We start from the raw sequence: 20,630 nt of genomic DNA, 5'->3' as shown, positions 1-20,630 counted from the left end.
TTGTTGTTTTCTAGGAAATTCCAGCTGGAAACAGGCTCAGGGGTTATTTCATAGAATCATAGACTCACGGAATGGTTTGGGTTGGAAGGGACCTTAAAACCCATGCAGTTCCAGTCCCTGCCAGGGACCCCTCCCACTGGATCAGGGGCTCCAAGCTCCATCCAACCCAGCCTTGGACACCTCCAGGGATGGAGTATCCATGATGTGATGCTCAGCTTGGGCTGCTGAAGTCCCAGCGGTGCCACCGCTGGGTTCATCCTCTGCTTATGGGCATCAAGGAGAGCCTCTTCCAGCCCAGATGGAGAATGAGGTGACTCTACAACCTCTTTCAGTTGCTTCCCAGCTCTGTTTGACGCTCACCCACGCGGCCAGGCTGTCCTGCCCCACAGCGTCCATCCGGACCAGGCAGCACAAGCAAGCGGTCAAGAAAATAGTGTTAATTTATTAGACCACACTCATGACAGCACCATATGCAAACCGAAAGCCTCACGTCATTCTCCTGACCGCGCTTACACCTCGATGCACTGGAGTAGAGTTAAAAAATAAAGAGATCTGGGTTGGTTTTTTTAATGCTACAAAGGTCCTGTCTGCAAGCAGAAGTGCTCTGGAAGGAGCATGGCAAGGGAGAGGGTGCCCGTGGCCGGATTGGGGACTGAGGAGCATCCTTGGCAAGCCGGGTTTGTAAACAGTTCCTACACATCTAGGGTGGCTGCGGGGAGAGGCGGAGGGGACTTCTTCACAGTGAGCAGAGCCGCGAGGCCCGAGCGAGCATCCTCACCACGAGGAGATCGAGGACCCTCTTCTCAGTGCTTCTGACCAGGCAGGAAAGGAAAAAGGAGGTGTCGTCCCCCTCCAAAACAGCAGCGGTGCCCAGTGTGGGGAGACGGGTCCCAGGCCAGGATGGAGTGGGAGAGATCATGGAAGAAGAGCTGAGCTGGACCGTTTCTCCTCTTCTTGACCCTCTTCCCTCATTCTGCTCCTCCAGCATCTCCTCCTCTCGGCCGCGGCTGCGGGGCCGGCACATGCGGATTCACAGCTGCGATGCCGAGGGTCTCCCCGCAGGATGAGCCGCGCTGCCTGCCGTGCCCTTCGCTTTGCCAGGATCAATAAATAAAGAGCAGTATCCGAGGGCAGCAGCGATGCCGGCAGAGCAGGCAGGAGGGAAGCCCAGCGCCTGCTATCTCACGGCGATGGACATCTTGGGTGTAGCAAAGAGCGGTTCGTTAAGGGGCGGCCAGGACGGCTCCTGCTGGCTCAACTCCTTCTCCAGCCTCTTGAAAAGCTTCTTGGATGCTTTCTTTCGGCGCAGCTTGCGGAGGCAGCTGAGCAAGCCGTGGTCCAGGGCTGTCTGCAAAAAAAGACGGGAAGAACGGGTTTTGGAGAGGCTGTGGACCCCCAGGAAAGGGCAGAGCGGATTCCACGGTGAGCCCTGCTCCTCCTGCACCAGGGTCTCCTGGAAAAGGTGTTGCTCAGACCCAAGAGGAGGACACGCGTCCCTCGTGTGCCCAGTCTCCACCCTGGGCTGACCCACCTCCAGCACGAAAGCGGCGAAGAAGTTGAGGGTGGCGATCCCCAGCAGCAGCAGCTTGAAATTCAAGTCGTCGATGCTCTGCAGCTTCAGCAGGGTTTTGGGGAAGCCCAGCGGGTAGAGGGTCAACCATATCATGAGACCGAAGAGGAGGATGAGGACAACCAAGAAGAGCACTGAGGGCGAGAAGGAAGAGGGTTGAGGAGGAGGATGAAGATTTGATGTCCCTCTGCCCACATGGCCAACGTCGTCCTCACCATTGGTGTAAAGAGGTTCCCGAAAAGGGTACCCCTTGGACATGGCAACGGCCAAGATGAGGTACTGGAAGCCCGTGACACAGAAGACGACCGTGTTCTCGTAGTTGGGCAGGTTTTGGGGAGCCGTCACAGTGCTGTTCAGCGGCACGTACCTGCGCCAGGAAGGGGAGAAGGCAGAGGGTCAGAGAGCGAGGCAAGGAGAGGGTCCAAATGGCAACCCCTTGCTCTCCATGAGCGCGTGGGAGTTATTTACTGCAAGGTGAGTGGATTCATCCTTGATGCCAGATGGCATCACCCAAAACCAAGGACAAACACCTGGGCCTCATAGAATCACTAGGTTGGAAAAGACCTTTGAGATCATCAAGCCCAACTGTATCTGTCCACTATTAAACCATACCCCTAAGCACTTCATCTGCTTGTCTTTTAAACACCTCCAGGGACGGTATCTCCACCACCTTCACTGCAATCCTCACACCCATGTGAAGCCAGGTCCCTCACCAGCTCTGCGAGACGGTGATGAAGTAGCTGAGGACTTGCATGGTGATAAGCAGCGCCGTCTGGAGGAGCAGGCTGCCCAGCACGAGGACGCTGATCAACGCCCCCTGAGGACGCTCCACTCCCAGCTCCTGGGCAGGACCCGTCCGACCCATCAGCACGGCCACAGTGGTGGTGATGATGAGATCAAAGAAAAGGAACTGGAAGTCGCTCAGGTTGGTGTTGATCTGGGAAGGAGAAACCACCCATTCTCAGCTGTGAGGACCCGTGGGAGGGCTAGGGTTAAAACCCGGCGGTGACAGAGCAACCTGAAGGCATCCCTGAGCATCGTGGACGTGTGGGACTCACCGTGTAGAGCAGCAGGACAGACACGAACTGCACCAGGCTGTACAGGGCCATGTACTTAAAGACGCCGAAGGAGGTGACCAGTGAGCACCTGCCCTCCCTGCAGAGAGAAGCAGAGACTCGCCCACCACCCACAACAACCCTTCCGTGAGTCGTCCCAAAAGAGGGGACAGAGGCACTTGTGAGCCCCCGCCTTGGTTCTTCTACCCGCCACGAGGCTCCCGGCAGCTCACCGGATGACGGTGGGCACGCATTCGATGTTGGCCACGCGGGAGGTGAACGGCGACGCCACCGACGCCTCTGCCTCCGACAGCGAGATGCCCACGTCGGCCGCTTTCAGAGCTCCGCAGTCGTTGGCGCCATCGCCGCACATCCCCACGCAGTAGCTACCATGAGAAGGGATCTGCTATTTCCCGACGGGACAGGGGAAAACCTTGACTCTTCAAGGTTGCACCCCTGCCTTTAGGATCACCCCACATCTGGGAGAGTGCAGGATGCGATTTCGCAGTTGCCAACCGCTCCAGCACAAAGGAAAAGTCTCCGGGCAGAGGAGAAGCCCGCTCACCCCCCTGTGCCCCCATTCCTCGGGGCCGGAGGGGCTCACCTGAGCTCCTGCAGGCTGCACACCAGCTGAGTCTTCTGCTCGGGTGACATGCGGGCAAACACGGTGGCTCGGATGAGGATCTGCAAAGAGGGAAAGGCTCTGTGTTTGGATGGCAGCACCCACTCGGGAGGAGCTTGGCTCTTGTGAGCTTTGCCGGCTTGGCAGGGCTGAGGGCATCTTAGAATCATGGAATGGTTTGGGCTGGAAGGGACATCAAAGCCCATCCAGTCCCACCCCCTGCTATGGGCAGGGACACCTCCCAGTGGATCAGGGGCTCCGAGCCCCATCCAACCTGGCCTGGAACCCCTCCAGGGATGGGGCAGCCACCACTGCTCTGGGCAACCTGGGCCAGGGCCTCCCCACCCTCATGGTGAAGAAATTCCTTCTCATGTCCAGTCTAACTCTGCCCCTCTCCAGTTTATCCCCGTTCCTCCTCATCCTATCCCCACAAGCCTTTGTGAACAGCCCCTCTCCAGCTTTCTTGTAGCCCCTTCAGGTTCTGGAAGGTCGCTACAAGGTCCCCCCAGAGCCTTCTCTTCTCCAGGCTGAACATCCCCAACTCTTTTGCACCGGCAAAATAAACCCTCGGGGCATTTTAGTTTGGAGCTGCGAGGCTGCAGCATGAAATCAACCCTGCCGGAAGATTCCCCGTCGTAGGACTCACCTTGGGCAGGAGATCAGCAAAGTGCTCGCAAACCACAGCGAAGGATTTGCCGTTCAACGCAAAGTGGCAGGGCCGTGGCTGGAGGAAGCAGCCGTCCCGCTGGTGCAGACCCTGCCAAGGGAAAGAACTTCTTTTTTGGCTCCAGCAGGGCTTCAGGTTGGATATCAGAAAAAGATTCTTCACGGAAAGAGTCATCGGGCACTGGAACAGCTGCCCAGGGAGGGGGTCGAGTCGCCTTCCCTGGAGGTGTTTAAGGAACGGGTGGATGAAGTGCTGAGGGACATGGTTTAGGGAGTGTTAGGAATGGTTGGACTCGATGATCCAATGGGTCCTTTCCAACCTGGTGATGCTATGATTCTAACTCGCGCTCAAATCCCTGCTGGGCCCCTGCGCAATGGGCTGAACCGGTATCCTCGACCCACACGCAGCAGAAGGTAAAGCAGCTTCCCTTAAATCTCAATTTTAGGCATAAAAATGATGGTATTTTGGATAAAACGGTTGCGTGAGCGAGCCCTGGAGCAGGATCTGAGCAGCACGATGCTGGTTGCACGCAATGATGGCGTTTGGAACATCAGCTCCAGCCTGATGTGCTCCCAGGGAGAAAGAGGTCATCTCCTCCTAAAGGAGGCACTTAATAAGGGAAGAATCACACCCACAATTGCCTCTAAGAGCAACGACGCTGGGAAAAGAGAGTCCTGCCAGGTGCGGTTTGGGCTTTACAACCCCCGAGATGCTGCCTGGGGACCCACCTCGGGCTGCTCTTCGCCCTGGGAGTGCTCGGCCAGGATGAATTTCAGCGCGGCGGGTTTGTCGTGGTTGGGTGGGGAGGCGTTGACGAAGATCACCCGCTCTTTTGGCCCCACCATGCGGCAGCTCTTGGCCACGCTCACGGCCGTCAGCATGTTGTCTCCTGGCAGAGAGAGGGGCTGAGTAACCCAGAGTGGGCTTCGCTGCCGGTGTTGGCAAGGTCTAACGTGGCTGCAGACCAAGAGGAGCAGCTCAAACCTGCCCCGTCCTCTCTCGCAGCTGCCGCAGCCACTTTGGGTGGCCTTTGGCTTCCTTGTGCTTTGGAGGAGAGCTCCAAAATCTCCTTTACGTCCCACCCCAGAGGAAAGCAGCACCTTCAAACCTGGGAGGTGACTCCTAGGCGCCCCCCGTTAGCTGGGCAATTTGGGGTTCTCATGAAACATTGACATCTGGTCAAACGGGGAGATGGGGAGCAGTTTGGATCTTTAAAGCCACCCACTCCAAGTCATATCCACGAGAAAGCAGCCTGCGCCCCTCCACACCCTGTGCGCTGGGAGCCCACCAGCAGGGCAGCGAGAACAAACAGCAGGGACGCACGGAACCAGGGTCCAAGTGTCCTCGTTGAGCCCCTCTGAGACCCCACCTGCAGCCCACAGCCAAGTGGGTTCTCTTGGAATCCCCAAGAGAAAAAGGAGATGGATCTGTTGGAACAGGTCCAGAGGAGGCCATGGAGATGATGAGAGGGCTGGAGCACCTCTGCTATGAGGACAGGCTGAGAGAGTTGGGGTTGTTCAGTCTGGAGGAGAGAAGGCTGCAGGGAGACCTCAGAGCAGCTTCCAGTGCTGAAAGGGGCTCCAGGAAAGCTGAGGAGGGGCTCTGGATCAGGGAGTGCAGGGATGGGATGAGGGGAATGGTTTTCAGCTGGAAGAGGGGAGATTGAGATGAGATCTTGGGGAGAAATGTTCTCCTGTGCTGGTGGGGAGGCCCTGGCCCAGGTTGCCCAGAGCAGTGGTGGCTGCCCCATCCCTGGAGGGGTTCCAGGCCAGGTTGGATGGGGTTTGGAGCCCCTGAGCCAGTGGGAGGGGTCCCTGCCCATGGCAGAGGGTGGGACTGGGTGGGCTTTGAGGTCCCTTCCAACTCAACCCATTCTATGATTCACTCCTTGTACAACATCCAAGGTTGTCCGCATCCCACCTGATCCCTGAGCCCAGCATCCCCGTTCTCCTCCGCAAGGTCACCTGTCACCATGACGGGGCGGATGTTGGCATTCCGCAGGAGGTGAATCACGGGTGCAGACTCGGGCTTGAGGACGTTTTTCATGACGAGGAACCCCAAGAAGGTCAGGCTGCTCTCTGCAGAGTCCCTGGTGGGATACAATGAGCTGTTCTCCACCATCCTCAACACAAGGCAGAGCGGATCAACTGCTGTAAACACCTAAAAATCCATCGAGGGGGCAACCAGCAATCGCTTTAATATGGGGTAGGGAGGCTGCAGGGCAGGAAAGCATCCTGTGAAACGCTTGGAGCCAATGGTGCAAAGAGTGGTGGCACCAACCTCTGGAGCTGCAGGGCCTCCTCAAAAGTCGTCACGGTGCTCAGGGGTTTGTGAGCCAGACCCAAGACCCGGAACCCATCCGTCGTGTAGTGTCGCAGCATCTGGGAGAAATCCACGGGCACTGCCAGGCGCGAGGAGAAAAGCAAGGTCAGAGCAGCTCCTGAAGGAACCCGGGCTCTGCAGACCTGGCGAGGGGACACGGGGCTCGAGCTCCCAAAGGACTGAAGGGCTTTGGATGCTCTTCTGGACTCCAACCCCCTTCCCCACATTCTGGGTCCTGTTTTCTTCCCCCTCCCACGAGGTGGAAGTTAATCCAGACTCTGTGCCTCTGGGAAGTGCCCCACAGGTCACCCAGGATAATTTCCCATGGGATGAGAGATGATGGAGCAGCGGGGGGCGAGAGTCAAGGACCAGCATACCCGTTTCCTTCCTGCAGAGGCTGGCCACCATCTCCGGGGCGCCCTTGGTGTAGACGTGGGCTGAGGCGTCGCCAGGCAACTTCACCAGGACGCTCATCCTCTGCAAGGAGGAGGAGAAGGGGAAACGCCGCAGGATCCCCACGGGCCACTGGTGCTTCTGTGGAAGAGAGGGAGCGGGTGTCGGGGACTTCTCTGGGAGGTACAACCTCTCCAGGGGCTGCGGACAACAACGCTTCATGGAATCGCTTGGTTGGAAAAGACCTTTGAGGTCATCGAATCCAACCATACCTGTCCACCACTGAACCACCCCTGAGCACCTCATCTGCCCATCTTTTGAACCTCCAGGAATGGGGACTCCACCACCTCCCTGGGCAGCAGTTCCAGGGCCTGAGAACCTCTTTGGTGAAGAAATTTTTCCTTTATAAAATCCTTCCAAGGATGCACTGTTCCAGAGAGGCTGTTGCCCAGAGCAGTGGGGGCTGCCCCATCCCTGGAGGGGTTCCAGGCCAGGTTGGATGGGGCTCGGAGCCCCTGATCCAGTGGAAGGTGTCCCTATCAATGGCAGGGGTGGGACTGGATGGGCTTTGAGGTCCCTTTTGATGCAAACCATTCCGTGATTCTATGATCTGCAGAGCCAGCGATCTGGGGAACCCGAACCACTCCGGTCCAGCACTTACCCTGTCTCGCGGCTGTTCTTCCTCAGGCGGAGGTTTCATCACAGCCAAGACCTTTGTCCCAAACTGCTGGAAGGTGGGCAGCTCACCTTCCTCTTCCTCCATCATCTCCAGGCGCTGAAAACAAGGCAGATGCTGAGATGGCAAAGCTCTGCCTTGCAAGCCCCAACCCACCTCCTGATGGCTTTAAACCCTGACAGAGTGGGACATGTCCCACCTCCCTCTTTCTAGACTCAGCTTTGCCCACCGCTTGTCTCACCCAGCCAGTGGACTCCATCATCTTGAGGTCCACGGGGTCTCCGATGGGCTGTGCCCGCAGCAGCGAGACGGCGTGGCAGGCGGCCAGGGAGTAGAGCAAGGGACCGGCGGGCAGGCAGCGCGGCTCGTGGACAATAGGCATGAAGTAGTTGCCCTCCAGCGGAACCACCCCCCAGACATCCAAACCTTCCTCCGTCAGCGTTCCCGTCTGTGGGAAGAGCACGGTGGGTCCAGGAGCCGGAACCCGGGGCCTCACGGCGCCGCCCGAGTCTCACCTTGTCAAAGCAAACCAGGCGGATCTTCCCGCAGAGGTTGATGCGCGGGGGGCTGATGCAGAAGATGCCCTGCTTCTTCAACCTGTTCTGGGCATAGATGGTGCCCACCGTCATCGCAGCTGGGAGAGCCGGGGGCACAATGACGGTGACGAGGTCGAGGGCACGGATGATGATTTGCCCCACGGGGACCTGGCAGGTGAGGAGGAAGAGGGGTGAGCATCCTGATAGCCCTCACCCATCTCCACCCACAGGGTTCCCCAGCTCCGAGAACCCTACCTGGTTTCTAACCAAGATGAGGATGCTGTAGAGCGTGCCGATAAAAGCTGTGCAGGAGGGAGAACGTGCTCGGTTACAAAGCAAAGTGGATGAAGGGTGGGTTCAACCCTCTAAGAGGAGTTTGGCTGCTCCGGGCCACGACTCCACGCTCAGACGTACCCAGGATGGCGAGGAAGAGGACGAACTTCACAGCATCCTTGTAGAACTTGAAGCTCACAGGTTTGGGGTAGAGGATGGAGCTGATGAGGTCCCCTTTGGCTGTGCAAAACCCTGCAGGAGAGGGACAGAAGAGAAGCACGTAGAGTCATAGAATCATTAATTCATTAATAGAATCATTAATTGCAGTGCTACAGACTGGGGGAAGAGTGGCTGGAGAACTGCATGGAGGATAAGGACCTGGGGGTAATGGTTAACAGCGACTGACCATGAGCCAGCGGTGTGCCCAGGGGGCCAAGAAGGCCAACGGCATCTTGGCTTGGATCAGAAATGGGGTCACCAGCAGGTCCAGGGAGGGGATTCTCCCTCTGTACTCGGCACTGGTGAGACCGCACCTCGAATACTGTGTTCAGTTCTGGGCCCCTCACCACAAGAAGGATGTTGAGGCTCTGGAGCGTGTCCAGAGAAGAGCAACGAAGCTGGTGAGGGGCTGGAGAACATCTGACGAGGAGCGGCTGAGGGAGCTGGGGGTGTTTAGCCTGGAGAAGAGGAGGCTGAGAGGAGACCTTATTACTCTCTACAACTACCTGAAAGGAGGTTGTGGAGAGGAGGGAGCTGGGCTCTTCTCCCAAGTGACAGAGGACAGGACAAGGGGGAATGGCCTGAAGCTCCGTCAGGGGAGGGTCAGGCTGGATATCAGAAAATTCTTCACGGAAAGAGCCATCGGGCACTGGAACAGCTGCCCAGGGAGGGGGTCGAGTCGCCTTCCCTGGAGGTGTTTAAGGAACAGGTGGATGAAGTGCTGAGGGACATGGTTTAGGGAGTGTTAGGAATGGTTGGACTCGATGATCCAATGGGTCCTTTCCAACCTGGTGGTTCTATGATTCTATGATTAAGGTTGAGAAAAAACCCCTCAGCTCCTCCAGTCCAGCCGTCAGCCCAGCTCCACCGTGTCTGCTGAACCATGTCCCCAAGTGCCACCTCTGCACGTTTTCTGAACCCCTGCAGGGATGGAGACTCCACCACGTCCTGGGCAGCCTCTGCCAGGGCTTCACCACTCTTGTCAGTAAAGAAATTGTTCCCAACACCCAATCTAACCCTCCCCTGGGGCAACTTGAGGCCATTTCCTCTCGTCCTCTCACTTGTTCCTCGGGAATACAAAGTACGTACAATGCCACCACTCCGAAGGACGCGGCTTAATCCTCTTTCTTCCCCCTGTGCCATTACCTGTGCGGGTCACCACGGCCAGCACTTCTCCGCCCGTGTAGGACTTGGCTTGGATGACCTGTGTCCCGCAGAACAACGTGTGCCGCCTGTGCTCCTCAGGGGAATAAACCGTGCCGGTTGCCTGGCTGCCGGCCGGCAGAGGGGTTTTCATCACCGGCACGCTCTCCCCTGCGGTGAGGAACATCACAGAGGGAGGTTTATCACCCCGGGGTGGTCAGGATCCAACCAGCCTGGATGGGAAAGGGCTACAGTAGGGACATTGAGATACGAGGCTTGTCCTTCCCCTCAAAGTCCCCAGTGAAAGCCGGGATGTTGGTCCTCACCCGTCAGCATGCTCTCGTTGACCATGCACTCGCCCGTCAGCAACGCGGCGTCGCAAGGGACCAGCATCCCGTCCGCGGGGAGGCTGATGCAATCGCCCGGCACCAGGTCTGCGGAGCTCACCACCATCTCTTCTGGAACAAAGCGTGGCCGTGCTCAGACCCACCATCCTGGCACCATTCCCAACGGATTCACGCCTACAGCCCTCGCGCCATCACACCCACCTCCGCTGGGGCGATGGACTCGGACACCAACTGACATCTTGGCCATGTTTTGCAGAGTGGCACTTTGCTGCAAGGGAGGGAGCAGTTAGCAGCCACCCAAGCGAAGAAGCGGCTCAAGAAAGTAGAGCGAAACACCCATAAACCAGGTCTGGAAGGCTCAGGACCACGGATGATGGAGGAGAAAACCTGCCCCACCACTGGAGCATGGGTTGCGCGCACCCCACTGGGGTCAGAGGGAGCACAAAGGGGAAATGGCATCAGAAAGAGCTGCTTGTCCCAAGTACGCCCATCACCAACCTTCCTTGTCTCATAGAGAGACAACCCTAAGGAGATGGTGGAGATGAGGAAGATGCAGGCGGCGTAGTAGTAATAGGCATCACAGACCCACAGCACGATGCTGAACACTTGGAAGACGTAGAAGGGATTCAGCACCTGGAAGGGAACGAGGTTTTTTGGGGGGCAGAGCTTCCTCCAGTCCATCCTGAGTCCTTCAGGCTCCTCCTTGAGCTTATGCAGAGGAGAAGGTGGCCCTTTCCTGGGGCTGGACCAGCTGATTCTCACAAACCCTCTGCCCTCCCCAGCTCTGCTCCACAGGCAGGACTCCAGAGGATGCCCAGCCCTCTGGGGAGGCTCCTGGCTGAGCTAAGAGGCAGGATGGGTCCCCTCCACAGCCCTGCCTTCTCTCGTCTCTGCTCTAGGTGTGTCTCCTAAAGCCCTGTCCTCCCCACCAGCGGGGAAGGGCTGGCAAATCCCTTGTGGAGAGGGACACGGAGCAGGGGAAGGATCTGCCCTGGGACAACTCGCTCTTCCGAAGCCCAGCCTGTAGATGCACACCTCCTCCACCAAGAGCCTCGCGTAGGACTTGACTGGCACCTCGATGAGGTTCGGTCCGTAGATCTTCCTCCTGCAAAGGGGAGAGAAAAGCCAAAGGGATGTAAATCCATGCTAGGGAAAAACTGCATTTCCAACCCAAGGGGTCCCCGCGCTGCCCAGACAGACCCCCACGGGAGTGTGGTTATGTGGAGAAGCCAAACCAGGACAATCCAGCCCACCCGGCTCTTCTCCGATTTGAGGTCTGGGTGCAAGAAAAACTCCACACTCTGGAATTCCCTGGCAAGGAAAAGCCTCGTTGGGTGTCCCCCAAGGCTGTGAGATCCCTACCGAGTGTTGTGGTCTTGCTGGTCAAGCCCAGCCTGGGAGAGGTGGAGATCTGCGCAGGTCCAACCTTCATCCAAGACGCTGGCAAGCCCCAGGAGAAAGAAATTGGAGAAACGGGGTTAAAATCAGCAGGAGTCTGGTCCGGCAGAACAAACCCTGCATCCAAGTCCTCAGTGACAAAAAAAAACCCTTTGGGAAAGGGAGAGCATCTTGTTCCTCAGCATCCGCCGCAGCTCGCGGGCGCCAAGGAGCGGGAACAAAAGGGGCACAGTTTGGAGACCGCGAGCGGCACAGCGCGGTGGGGACCATCCAAGCTGCCAAACTACGTCAACCGGTTCCCTCTGCCGCATCAACAACTTCGGGAGAGAGGCAGCACGGTCTTCCCCAACGCAGCACCCCAGGGATGGTCTCCAAAGGCTTTGCAGCACCGAGAAAAGCTCCAGTGTGGTTGTGTGGCTTCCAGCTGGGCCAGAACCATTCTGAGGGGTTTGGGAGTCCAAGAAGAAGAGAAGAGACAGGCAGGGAGGTGGGGGATAGAGAAATACCTGACTTTGCAGTACGCCTGCCGCCGTTCGATCCAGATGTAGCGCATGCCCTCAAAGAGATAGTAGCGCAAGATGTTCTTCTGAGCAGAGCAGGATGGAAAAAACAAGGGGTTAGAATCACAGAATAGTTTGGGGTGGAAGGAACCTCAAAGCCCACCCAGTCCACCCCAGCCATGGGCAGGGACACCTCCCACTGGATCAGGGGCTCCAAACCCCATCCAACCTGGCCTTGAACCCCTCCAGGGATGGGGCAGCCACCACTGCTCTGGGCAACCTGGGCCAGGGCCTCCCCACCCTCACAGCAAAACATTTCTTCCCGAGATCTCATCTCAATCTCCCCTCTCTCAGCTCAAAACTGTTCACCTCATCCCATCGCTGCCCTCCCTGATCCAGAGCCCCTCCCCAGCTTTCCCGGAGCCCCTTTCAGCACTGGAAGCTGCTCTAAGGTCTCCCCGCAGCCTTCTCTTCTCCAGGATGAACAACCCCAACTCTTTCAGCCTGTCCTCATACAGGAGGTGCTCCAGCCCTCAGACAATCTCCGTGGCCTCCTCTGGACTCACTCCAACAGCTCTGTGTCCTTCCTGTGCTGAGAACTCCAGAACTGGATGCAGAGCTTCCGGTGGGGTCTCTCCAGAGCAGAACATAAAGGGGCACAATCCCCTCCCTCCCTGCTGGTCCCACTGCTCTGGATGAGCCCAGGACACAGTTGGTTTCTGGGCTGTGAGCATGCGTTGCCGGCTCATGTGGAGCTTCTCCTCCCCCAGCTCCCCACATAATTCTCCTCAGTGCTGCTCCGAACCCATTCTCTGCTCAGCCCGTGATTGTTTTTGCCGTTGCCCTGACGCAGGAGCAGGATCTTGCCCTTGGCCTTGTTAAACCTGTGTTAGGGTGATACGAAGGCAGCCCATGCCAAGGGAGAGGTGGGAAGGGTCGCTCGCGTTACCTCTTCCTTTTCATGGAGACGGATGGTGTCCCGGCTTTCCTCCTCATCCGACACGCCAATGGCGATGCTCGTCCTCCGGTCCTCCAGCCTGGCCCCGGGATGATGCTCCAGGCTGCTCGGGGGGGAAACAAGGGTCGGTCCTTCCCCACCCACCACCACTGCTGCAAACACCCCCTTCCTCAAAGCCAGGAGCCCAGGAGAGCCCCTACCCGCTGGCATCGCCGCATGGACACGAGCCCGGCTCACCTGCCCTCGCCCAGCAGCTCCGTGCGCACGCGGGTCGTGAAGCACTGTCCGAATCGATCCTGCAACAGAGGCGCTGGCGTGAGCGGAGGGAAATCAGGGCATCACAGACTCATGGAATGGGTTGGGTGGGAAGAGACCTCAAAGCCCACCCAGTCCCACCCTCTGCCATGGGCAGGGACCCCTCCCACTGGATCAGGGGCTCCAAACCCCATCCAACCTGGCCTGGAACCCCTCCAGGGATGGGGCAGCCACCACTGCTCTGGGCAACCTGGGCCAGGGCCTCCCCACCCTCACAGGAGAACATTTCTCCCCAAGATCTCATCTCAATCTCCCCTCTTCCAGCTGAAAACCATTCCCCTCCTCCTCTCCCTGCCCTCCCTGCTCCAGAGCCCCTCCCCAGCTTTCCTGGAGCCCCTTTCAGCACTGGAAGCTGCTCTAAGGTCTCCCCACAGCCTTCTCTTCTCCAGGCTGAACAACCCCAACTCTCCCAGTCTGTCCTTGGACAGGAGGTGTTCCAGCCCTCGGATCATCTCCGCGGCCCTGGGGTCACAGATCTGGCATCGCTTGACGAAAGGAGATGCCGAACACAGAGAGGAGAAGGTAACGTGCCCAGGGCTCTCCCGGGAAGCCGTTGGCAGAACCCAAGCCCAGACCTCTGGTTCCCTCCAAGACTTACCCTGATGATGACCCAGTCCGCCTGGCCGAGGGCGCAGGGTTTGCACTTCGCCTGTACCTCCAGGCTTGGTTTCCAGTGGAAGAGGACGAGAAGCAGCCCTGCCGTCAGCATGGAGCAAGCGTGGCACAGGGCCACCCGCCACGCCTTGGTCTGGTAGCCCGTGACCTCCTGGAAGAGAAAACGTCACCCATATGGGGACATTAAATCAGAAAACAACCCGAAATCGAGGTTCTCAAGCACCTAAATCCTAACTTGATAACACCCCTGAGTCTCCTGGTGGGATTTAACACCACACAAGTGACGCCCAAGCACTTTGGGGCTGGAAATCCACAGTTTGGTGCTGGTGGTGCAGATAAATGGTGGATTTTGAGCCAAAAAAAAACCGTGCTTCCCAACCGTGTCTTCTTCTTGGCAGCAAAGCCCTCGGACCTACCATGCAGGACTTCTCGGCGTCACGCTGCAGCGTCCCGTAGCCCGGCCGCTGGCTCCCCAGCAGCCTGCTGCTGTCTGCAAGGCACAGAAGAGGGGAAAACTAATGAGAGAGGTGATCTGGGAGGTTAATTAGGAGATGCCACGGTGATGGGCGCCCGGCTGCAGCGCTGACATCCTCGGAGCGGTCCCAGAAGGTGTCTGGCTTTGGGTTCTCCTCTGCCGTCCCCGCAGAGCTGCTCGGGGCCCCGTCCACCGCGCAGGGGATGCTGCGGGCACCGGGCATCCCAGCGCTGCCCGGTCACCCTCCTGCAGCACGTGATGGTCAGGAGAACGATGCCAGAGGAGCCCGGGGAGAAAAGCTGGCACAGAAACAGCGGCTTAACGGCCGGGGGAAGGGAGCGGGGCTGGTGCAGAGCCAGGTCAAGGGCAGGGAGAGCTCCTCCAGCCACTTTTCACGCTTGTTTGCTCCTTCTGTTAACCTCCTCCATAGAAGAGGCAGCCACAAAATTTGCTTTTTGCAGTTTTAATGATGCTCAGCATGGCTCAGCACCTCCGATTCCCACCGGTCTCTGCTGCACCCCAGTGCCCGGCCTGGAGAGACAGGGAGCGCTGGAGGCATCGCCACCACAGAACCATGGAATGGTTTGGGTTGGAAAGGACCTCAAAGCCCATCCAGTCCCACCCCCTGCCATGGGCAGGGACACCTCCCACTGGCTCAGGGGCTCCGAGCCCCATCCAACCTGGCCTTGAGCCCCTCCAGGGATGGGGCAGCCACCGCTGCTCTGGGCAACCTGGGCCAGGGCCTCCCCACCTGAACAGCAAAACATTTCTCCCTAAGATCTCATTTCAATCTCCCCTCTCTCAGCCCAAAACTGTTCCCCTCGTCCTGTCACTACACTCTCTGATCCAGAGCCCCTCCCCAGCTTTCCTGGAGCCCCTTTCAGCACTGGAAGCTGCTCTAAGGTCTCTCCGCAGCCTTCTCTTCTCCAGGCTGAACAACCCCAACTCCTCGTACAGGAGGTGCTCCAGCCCTCACATCATCTCCGTGGCCTCCTCTGGACTCACTCCAACAGCTCCATGTCCTTCCTTTGCTGAGGATTCCAGAACTGGACTCAGGGCTCCAGATGAGGTCTCACAAGAGAGGAATGGAGGAGCAGAATCCCCTCCCTCCCTGCTGGTCCCACTGCTCTGGATGCAGCCCAGGACACGGTTGGTTTCTGGGCTGTGAGCACACATTGTCGGCTCACGTGAAGCTTCTCCTCCCCCAGCAGCCCAAGTCCTCCTCACGGCTGCTCCCAATCACATTGTCCCCCCTCCCAGGGGGAATTTTAATCGTCACCCTCCGTCCCATGAAGCTGAACGCACACCTGCCCTAAATCCACTCTGGATTACAAGCCGCGACATCCCAGCTCCAGGATCTGAAGGCAGCAGCGGGGAGATAACACGTGGCACAAACACAAACCCAGGAGCCAGTTCCCACCCTTGGAGCCCGGCAGGTGATTTCCTGGCTGGGTTCAGGTTTCCAGGAGGACACACAGACTGGTTTAACAATTTACACACCGATGGGAGCCTGTGGAGCCGTCCTCCACTGGAAAAGCCACCCCTGCTGGATTCCTGCCGCTCCCCGGTCCCACCCCAGAGCTCCTTTGTGGCTGCTCAAACTGAGGGTTGATGACCACCAGGGAGAGGGTCTCCATCTCGCCAAGCACCCAAAATGCTTCAAGGGAGAAGATCTGGGTTGACGAAGAGGAGGATGAGCCCAAGAGATGGTTTAGTGAAACAAAAGCCCTCTCAGGAGCCAAAAGGAACGGCTGTGAAGCTCGTGAGGAGAGGAGACAGCAGCTCTCGCCGCTGCCAGCCTCAAACCCTGCGAGAAGCGTTGATTCCAGGCTCGAGGAGCCGGGAGCAGGCGCAGGAGGGCGAGGAGCAGCGTGTGCTGCCCTTCCAAAGAGCAGAACAATAGGAGAGGGCGAGCGGCTGCCTCGCAGGGGACGAAGGAGGAGGAGAGTACCAAAACAACCTCAAAACAACCCGATTTAGCAGCTCCTGAAAAAGTCTGGGTGGCGAGAAGCTCAGCCCCCCTCTGCCTGAGCTCCGCTGTCAGCAGCAACCAAATCATTACAGCTTTTTTGAGCCTACGAGCAGCAAATCTTTTGGACGACCACGGCCGCAAGTGGCTCCGTCCTGCGGAGCCGCAGCTCTTGCACGACCCCACCTGCGTCCCCGTGTGTTTTCTCACCTCCTGCTCCCATCCCGGCTGCTCCCCAAACCACGGCGAGCGAGAAAGGGCTCTCGCCTTGACTCACCATACCTTACCCCGCCGGTTGCGCAAGAAGAGCCGTCCCGCGTTGGGATGGGATCGGTACAGCCGTCATCACCTGCCCGCGGCGGACGTGGCCGCGAAGCATCCGGCAGAGGGGAGGGCAGAGCGTAGAGAAGCTGCGCTACCAGTTTGGATCACGGTGGCCACACCTTGTTGGCAAACACGGCGCGAGGACAACCGGCCATCCCTCCTCCGTCTCCCGAAGCTTTGGTTCTACCCTATAACCCATCTGAAAGACCCTTGGGAAGGGATTTGCTTCTCTCCCTGCTGCTAAAAGGAGCGGCTGCAAGCTCAGGGAAGGCTCGGCGGTGCACCAGCCTGGCTCGCAAAGGGAAGAGAGGAGCCACGATTCCCTGCTGATGGCCAAAACGCGGCTGGATGTCCCGTTGTCTGCTCCTTGCAGCTGTGTGGCTCCAAGACGAGTTTGTGCCCCTGTCTTGCAGCTTTCAGAGAGCCACCGCGCGTCCCTGGTGTCAAGGTCAGGGGGAAAACTGGGGAGAAAGATGCTCCAGGACACCCTAACATCTAGCATGTGTCCAAGTTGGGGAAGATGAAGCCTCTGACACCAGAAACCTCAGTTCCACGGACCTCACAGCACTGAACATCCCTCTGCACAGCACTACCCGCCCTGGCTGGGGACCATCTGCCAACACCAGTGCTCCTCCTCGCCATGAGACTTTGCCCCGAGGCGCAGCCGTTCTCCCCAGCAGCTCACACCTCCTGAAAGCAGCCCATGCTGGTCCCGGAATCCTTCTCCACAAGCTCCCTCTGCAGGCACAGCCCTTTGACAAGAACCTTTCTTGAAAGAAACAAACCCCAAGGGGACTTTGAGATCTCCTTCTGCTCCTGCTTTCCCTACTGGATGCTCAGAGCTTCCCAAGTCCTCCATCCATCCATAATTTCCTATGCATCCATCAACGCAGGACCTCTCGCGCATCCATCAGCCCATCATCTCCCATCCATCCATCTCCCACTCATCCATCAATCCACCATCTCCCAACCATCAACCCATCATCTCCCACCCATCCACACCTGCCGGACAGAGGTTGCACGCAGGACGAGGAAGGTCCACGCAGGGAGGTTACCGCTGCAGCCAGCAAGGTCTGATGCTGTCTGGTCACCAGGATGGGGTTGGCAAGGTCAGCCTGCGACCTTGGAGACGGGGAAATGGAAAACCAGGATGAGGCAAAAGTAACAAACGAGGGAAGTGAAAAGAAAGACTGTGTTTGGGACACAAAGGGCAAGATTTAACTCATGAGGTGTTGCAGACGGCTACAAGCCCAGACCCAGCGCCGGACTGGGATAAGACAGCACCGATTCTCCTGCCCTTTCCACCAAGCCAACATAAAGTCATCCATGTGAGTAAGGTGGAGAGAAACCCGGTGCCTGCCCTGCCCGCCACACAGCCAGAGCAAACGTGTGTTACCAGGAGGTCTGGTCCACAGCAGCATCCACTGGAGAAGCACAACCAGACAAACGCCCCAGGCAGGACGAAACCAAAGGACAAGATGGACTTGGTACAAGGTGGGGACGTAGAAGATGGGGATTTGGGCTCCGCTGTTGCCGGTAACCCCAGAGAAATCGCTCTTGTGCATCAAACCCTTGAGATGGGTGAGAAAATAAAGTCCTTGTAGGCGAGGTGCCCTCCCACCTCAAGTTGGTTTCACTTTGGATTCGTAGGAAAAGGTCCTCTACGAGGAGGAAGCCTGGAGCACGGCCAGCGTTTGCTTCATCACGTGCTGACGACACCGGCTGAGGCAACGGCGGTCAAAGCCTTCCGGCAAGGCTGGTTTCTCCCTATCCTGGCCAGGCATCGCCCTGACCTCACATGCACTCGGTTTTGCAAGCCCTCGCGTATGCCAAAACCACCTGCCGAGCTGAAGAGAGCACCCGGCAGCGTCGGGAGCATCCTCGCTTGGGCAACCACCGTCGAGGAGGGGCAACAAAAAGTCAGTTATATCCAAACCTCACATTTCGCCTCCAATTCTGGTTAAATAAAGGGCTCCTACCTCCCCTGGGGAGAGAGCGGCTGTGCTCCTCGCAGCCCAGCATCCCTGTTTTGGTGAGTTAAGGTGGGATTAGAGCATCTCCTTCCTCTCGAGCCAACGCATCTCGTGGCAATGAGCAGCAGCACCAGCCCTGGCTGGGGACCGCTCGCCAGCACCAGCTCCTTTGCTACTTACGGGTACCTGAGTACCCTTATATTAGGGAGCACAGGGGAAAAATGAGGCAAAGTTGAATTCCTGAGTACTGCTGTGCTGCAGATCCAGAGGAAAAGACGGGCACAAGGGTCCTGTGACGGGGACCACGGTGGCAGGGACCACAGCTGTGGAGCATCCACAGAACCCTCTGATGGTCACGCTCCTCTCTTTCCGGCCACAAAGCTCTTCCTCCCTTGCTCCCGTGCCGCCTTTGAGAAGCTCATCTGTGCCAACCGGGTCAAATTCAAAATGAAACGGGCAAAGGCTGCACAGGCTGTGCTGCTTTCGCGTGACCCTGACGACGCAAGGAGTCTCGGATGCTTTCTCCAGTGCAATATCACGTTTCCCAGCCTCTTCCGAATGCCTGCATGTCTTTTTCCCCTCCGCCAGCCTTGACACCACAAAACCCTTCCAGCTTTAAGGCCACGCGGTGGTCAGCAGCGACGCCAACCCGAGGCTCCCACGTTACATCCCTCACCGGTGCGAGAAAACCCCGGGATTGCTCCGCTCTGCGGTCCAAAAAGCAACGTCAACCTTAAATTCCACTCCCATCCCAACGATGTTGACTAAGGGCACCGCAAAGGGATGCTTCGCTCTGGCTGCAGACCCTGATGCGCTCGGGGCGCCCCTGAACGCCGAGTGGGAGCGACCTGTCTGCGGGAAGCAGCCCCGGCGGGTGCAGGGATTCAGCCGTGGGGTTTGGTGCTCTCAGAGCATCCCAAAGCGACCCCCATGGGTGGTGTGCACGATGCAATCAGGGGTCCCCGCAGGATGCGACCTCTGTGGGGTGTGCATGATGCAGCTGAGGATCTACACACCATGCAGCCATCCTGCACAATGCAACCCCCTTGGGCTGGGGTGCAGGACGCAACGATGGGGCCATGCATGGTGCAAACATGGGCTGGAGTGCAGGATGCAGCCCCTCTGGGGTGTGCACCATGCAACCATTGGGTCCTGCACACTGCAAGCCCCTGCGTGGTGCCGGATTCTACCCTTGTGGGCTGCGGTGCAGGATGCAGCCCCCATGGGACCATGCAGGATGCAAACATGGGGCCATGCACAACGCAACCACTGTGTTTGGTGCATGATGCAGTCCCTGTGGAGTCAGGGTGCAGGATGCAACCCCGGTGGGACCAGGCACGATGCAACTGTGGGCGCGCGCAAACTTCAACCCCTATGGATCCATACATGATGCAGCCATGGGTCCACGCACAATGCAACCCCCGTGGGCTGTGCATGATACAGCCGTGGGTCCACACCCGATGCAACCCCCGTGGGTGGTGCTGGAGCCATGCACGATGCAACCCCCGTGGGCCAGGGTGCAGGATGCAGCCGGGGAGCTGTGCAAAACGCAGACCCTGCGGGCAGCGAAGCCGGATGAGACCCCTACGGGTCCACGCACAATGCAACCATGGGGTCCCACACAGTGCAACGCCCGTGGGTGGTGCACAATGCAACCCCCGTGAGCTGGGGTGCAGGATGCAACTCTCGTGGGTCCATGCAGGATGCAACCCAGAGCTGGGGTGCAGGATGCAACCCTCCGTGGTTCCATGCAGGATGCAACCCAGAGCTGGGGTGCAGGATGCAACCCTCCGTGGTTCCATACAGGATCCAACCCAGAGCTGGGGTGCAGGATGCAACCGAGGGGCTGTGCACGATGCCACCCGCCACCCCCTCCCCACGCGTGGCCCCTGACCTGAGCTCATGGCGATCGCCCACGGGCGCCGGGGAGCCGCGTCCCGGCCCGGCGGAAGCGCCACGGGAATGCTGGGAGTTGTAGTCCTGCCCCTCCCGGCTGGGGAACCTGGCTCTGCAGCCCCGGCACCCGGCTCTGCCCCAAAACGGGCTCTGCACCCCCAAAAGAGGGCTCTGCACCCCCACATCTTGCACACAAATGCACCCCCCAAAAGAGCTCTGCACCCCCACATTATGCACAGAAATGGACACCCCAAAAGGGCTCTGCACCCCCACGTCTTGCACAGAAACGCACTCCCCAAAAGAGGTCTGCAGCCCCACGTTATGCACAGAAATGGACACCCCAAAAGGGCTCTGCACCCCCACATCTTGCACAGAAATGGACAC

General features: G+C 58.4%; 1 protein-coding gene across 6 annotated transcripts; it reads right to left on the bottom strand.

Moving 5' to 3' along the window:
* Positions 1–443: 443 nt before the first annotated feature.
* ATP13A2 (ATPase cation transporting 13A2) lies at positions 444–20,298 on the bottom strand. 6 transcript variants are annotated; one of them, XM_054086028.1, is made up of 30 exons: positions 17,774–18,290; positions 16,336–17,499; positions 14,026–14,099; positions 13,593–13,760; positions 12,917–12,975; positions 12,671–12,785; positions 11,728–11,807; positions 11,186–11,263; positions 10,859–10,928; positions 10,322–10,456; positions 10,025–10,091; positions 9,803–9,934; positions 9,480–9,647; positions 8,256–8,366; positions 8,097–8,143; positions 7,821–8,009; positions 7,547–7,753; positions 7,291–7,404; positions 6,614–6,770; positions 6,195–6,315; positions 5,879–6,003; positions 4,643–4,803; positions 3,894–4,004; positions 3,230–3,309; positions 2,859–3,011; positions 2,629–2,725; positions 2,284–2,507; positions 1,786–1,937; positions 1,532–1,704; positions 444–1,348 (listed from the first exon to the last, which is right to left on the bottom strand). In XM_054086028.1, the coding sequence occupies exons 3-30, from the start codon at positions 14,026–14,028 to the stop codon at positions 1,178–1,180; spliced, it is 3,468 nt and encodes a 1,155-aa protein (XP_053942003.1). In that variant the 5' UTR covers positions 14,029–14,099; positions 16,336–17,499; positions 17,774–18,290; the 3' UTR covers positions 444–1,177. The 6 variants fall into 6 exon arrangements, with proteins under 6 accessions (XP_053942003.1, XP_053942001.1, XP_053942002.1 ...); XM_054086026.1 differs by lacking the exons at positions 16,336–17,499; positions 17,774–18,290 and adding an exon at positions 20,245–20,298; XM_054086027.1 differs by having other exon boundaries at positions 16,341–18,290.
* Between the last annotated feature and the right edge of the window lie 332 nt (positions 20,299–20,630).

This window comes from Cuculus canorus, chromosome 21, assembly GCF_017976375.1.
Source record: "Cuculus canorus isolate bCucCan1 chromosome 21, bCucCan1.pri, whole genome shotgun sequence".
Lineage (NCBI taxonomy): Eukaryota > Metazoa > Chordata > Aves > Cuculiformes > Cuculidae > Cuculus > Cuculus canorus.
Note: the sequence above shows the minus strand (reverse complement) of the source record. Positions and strands in the feature narration are given on the sequence as shown.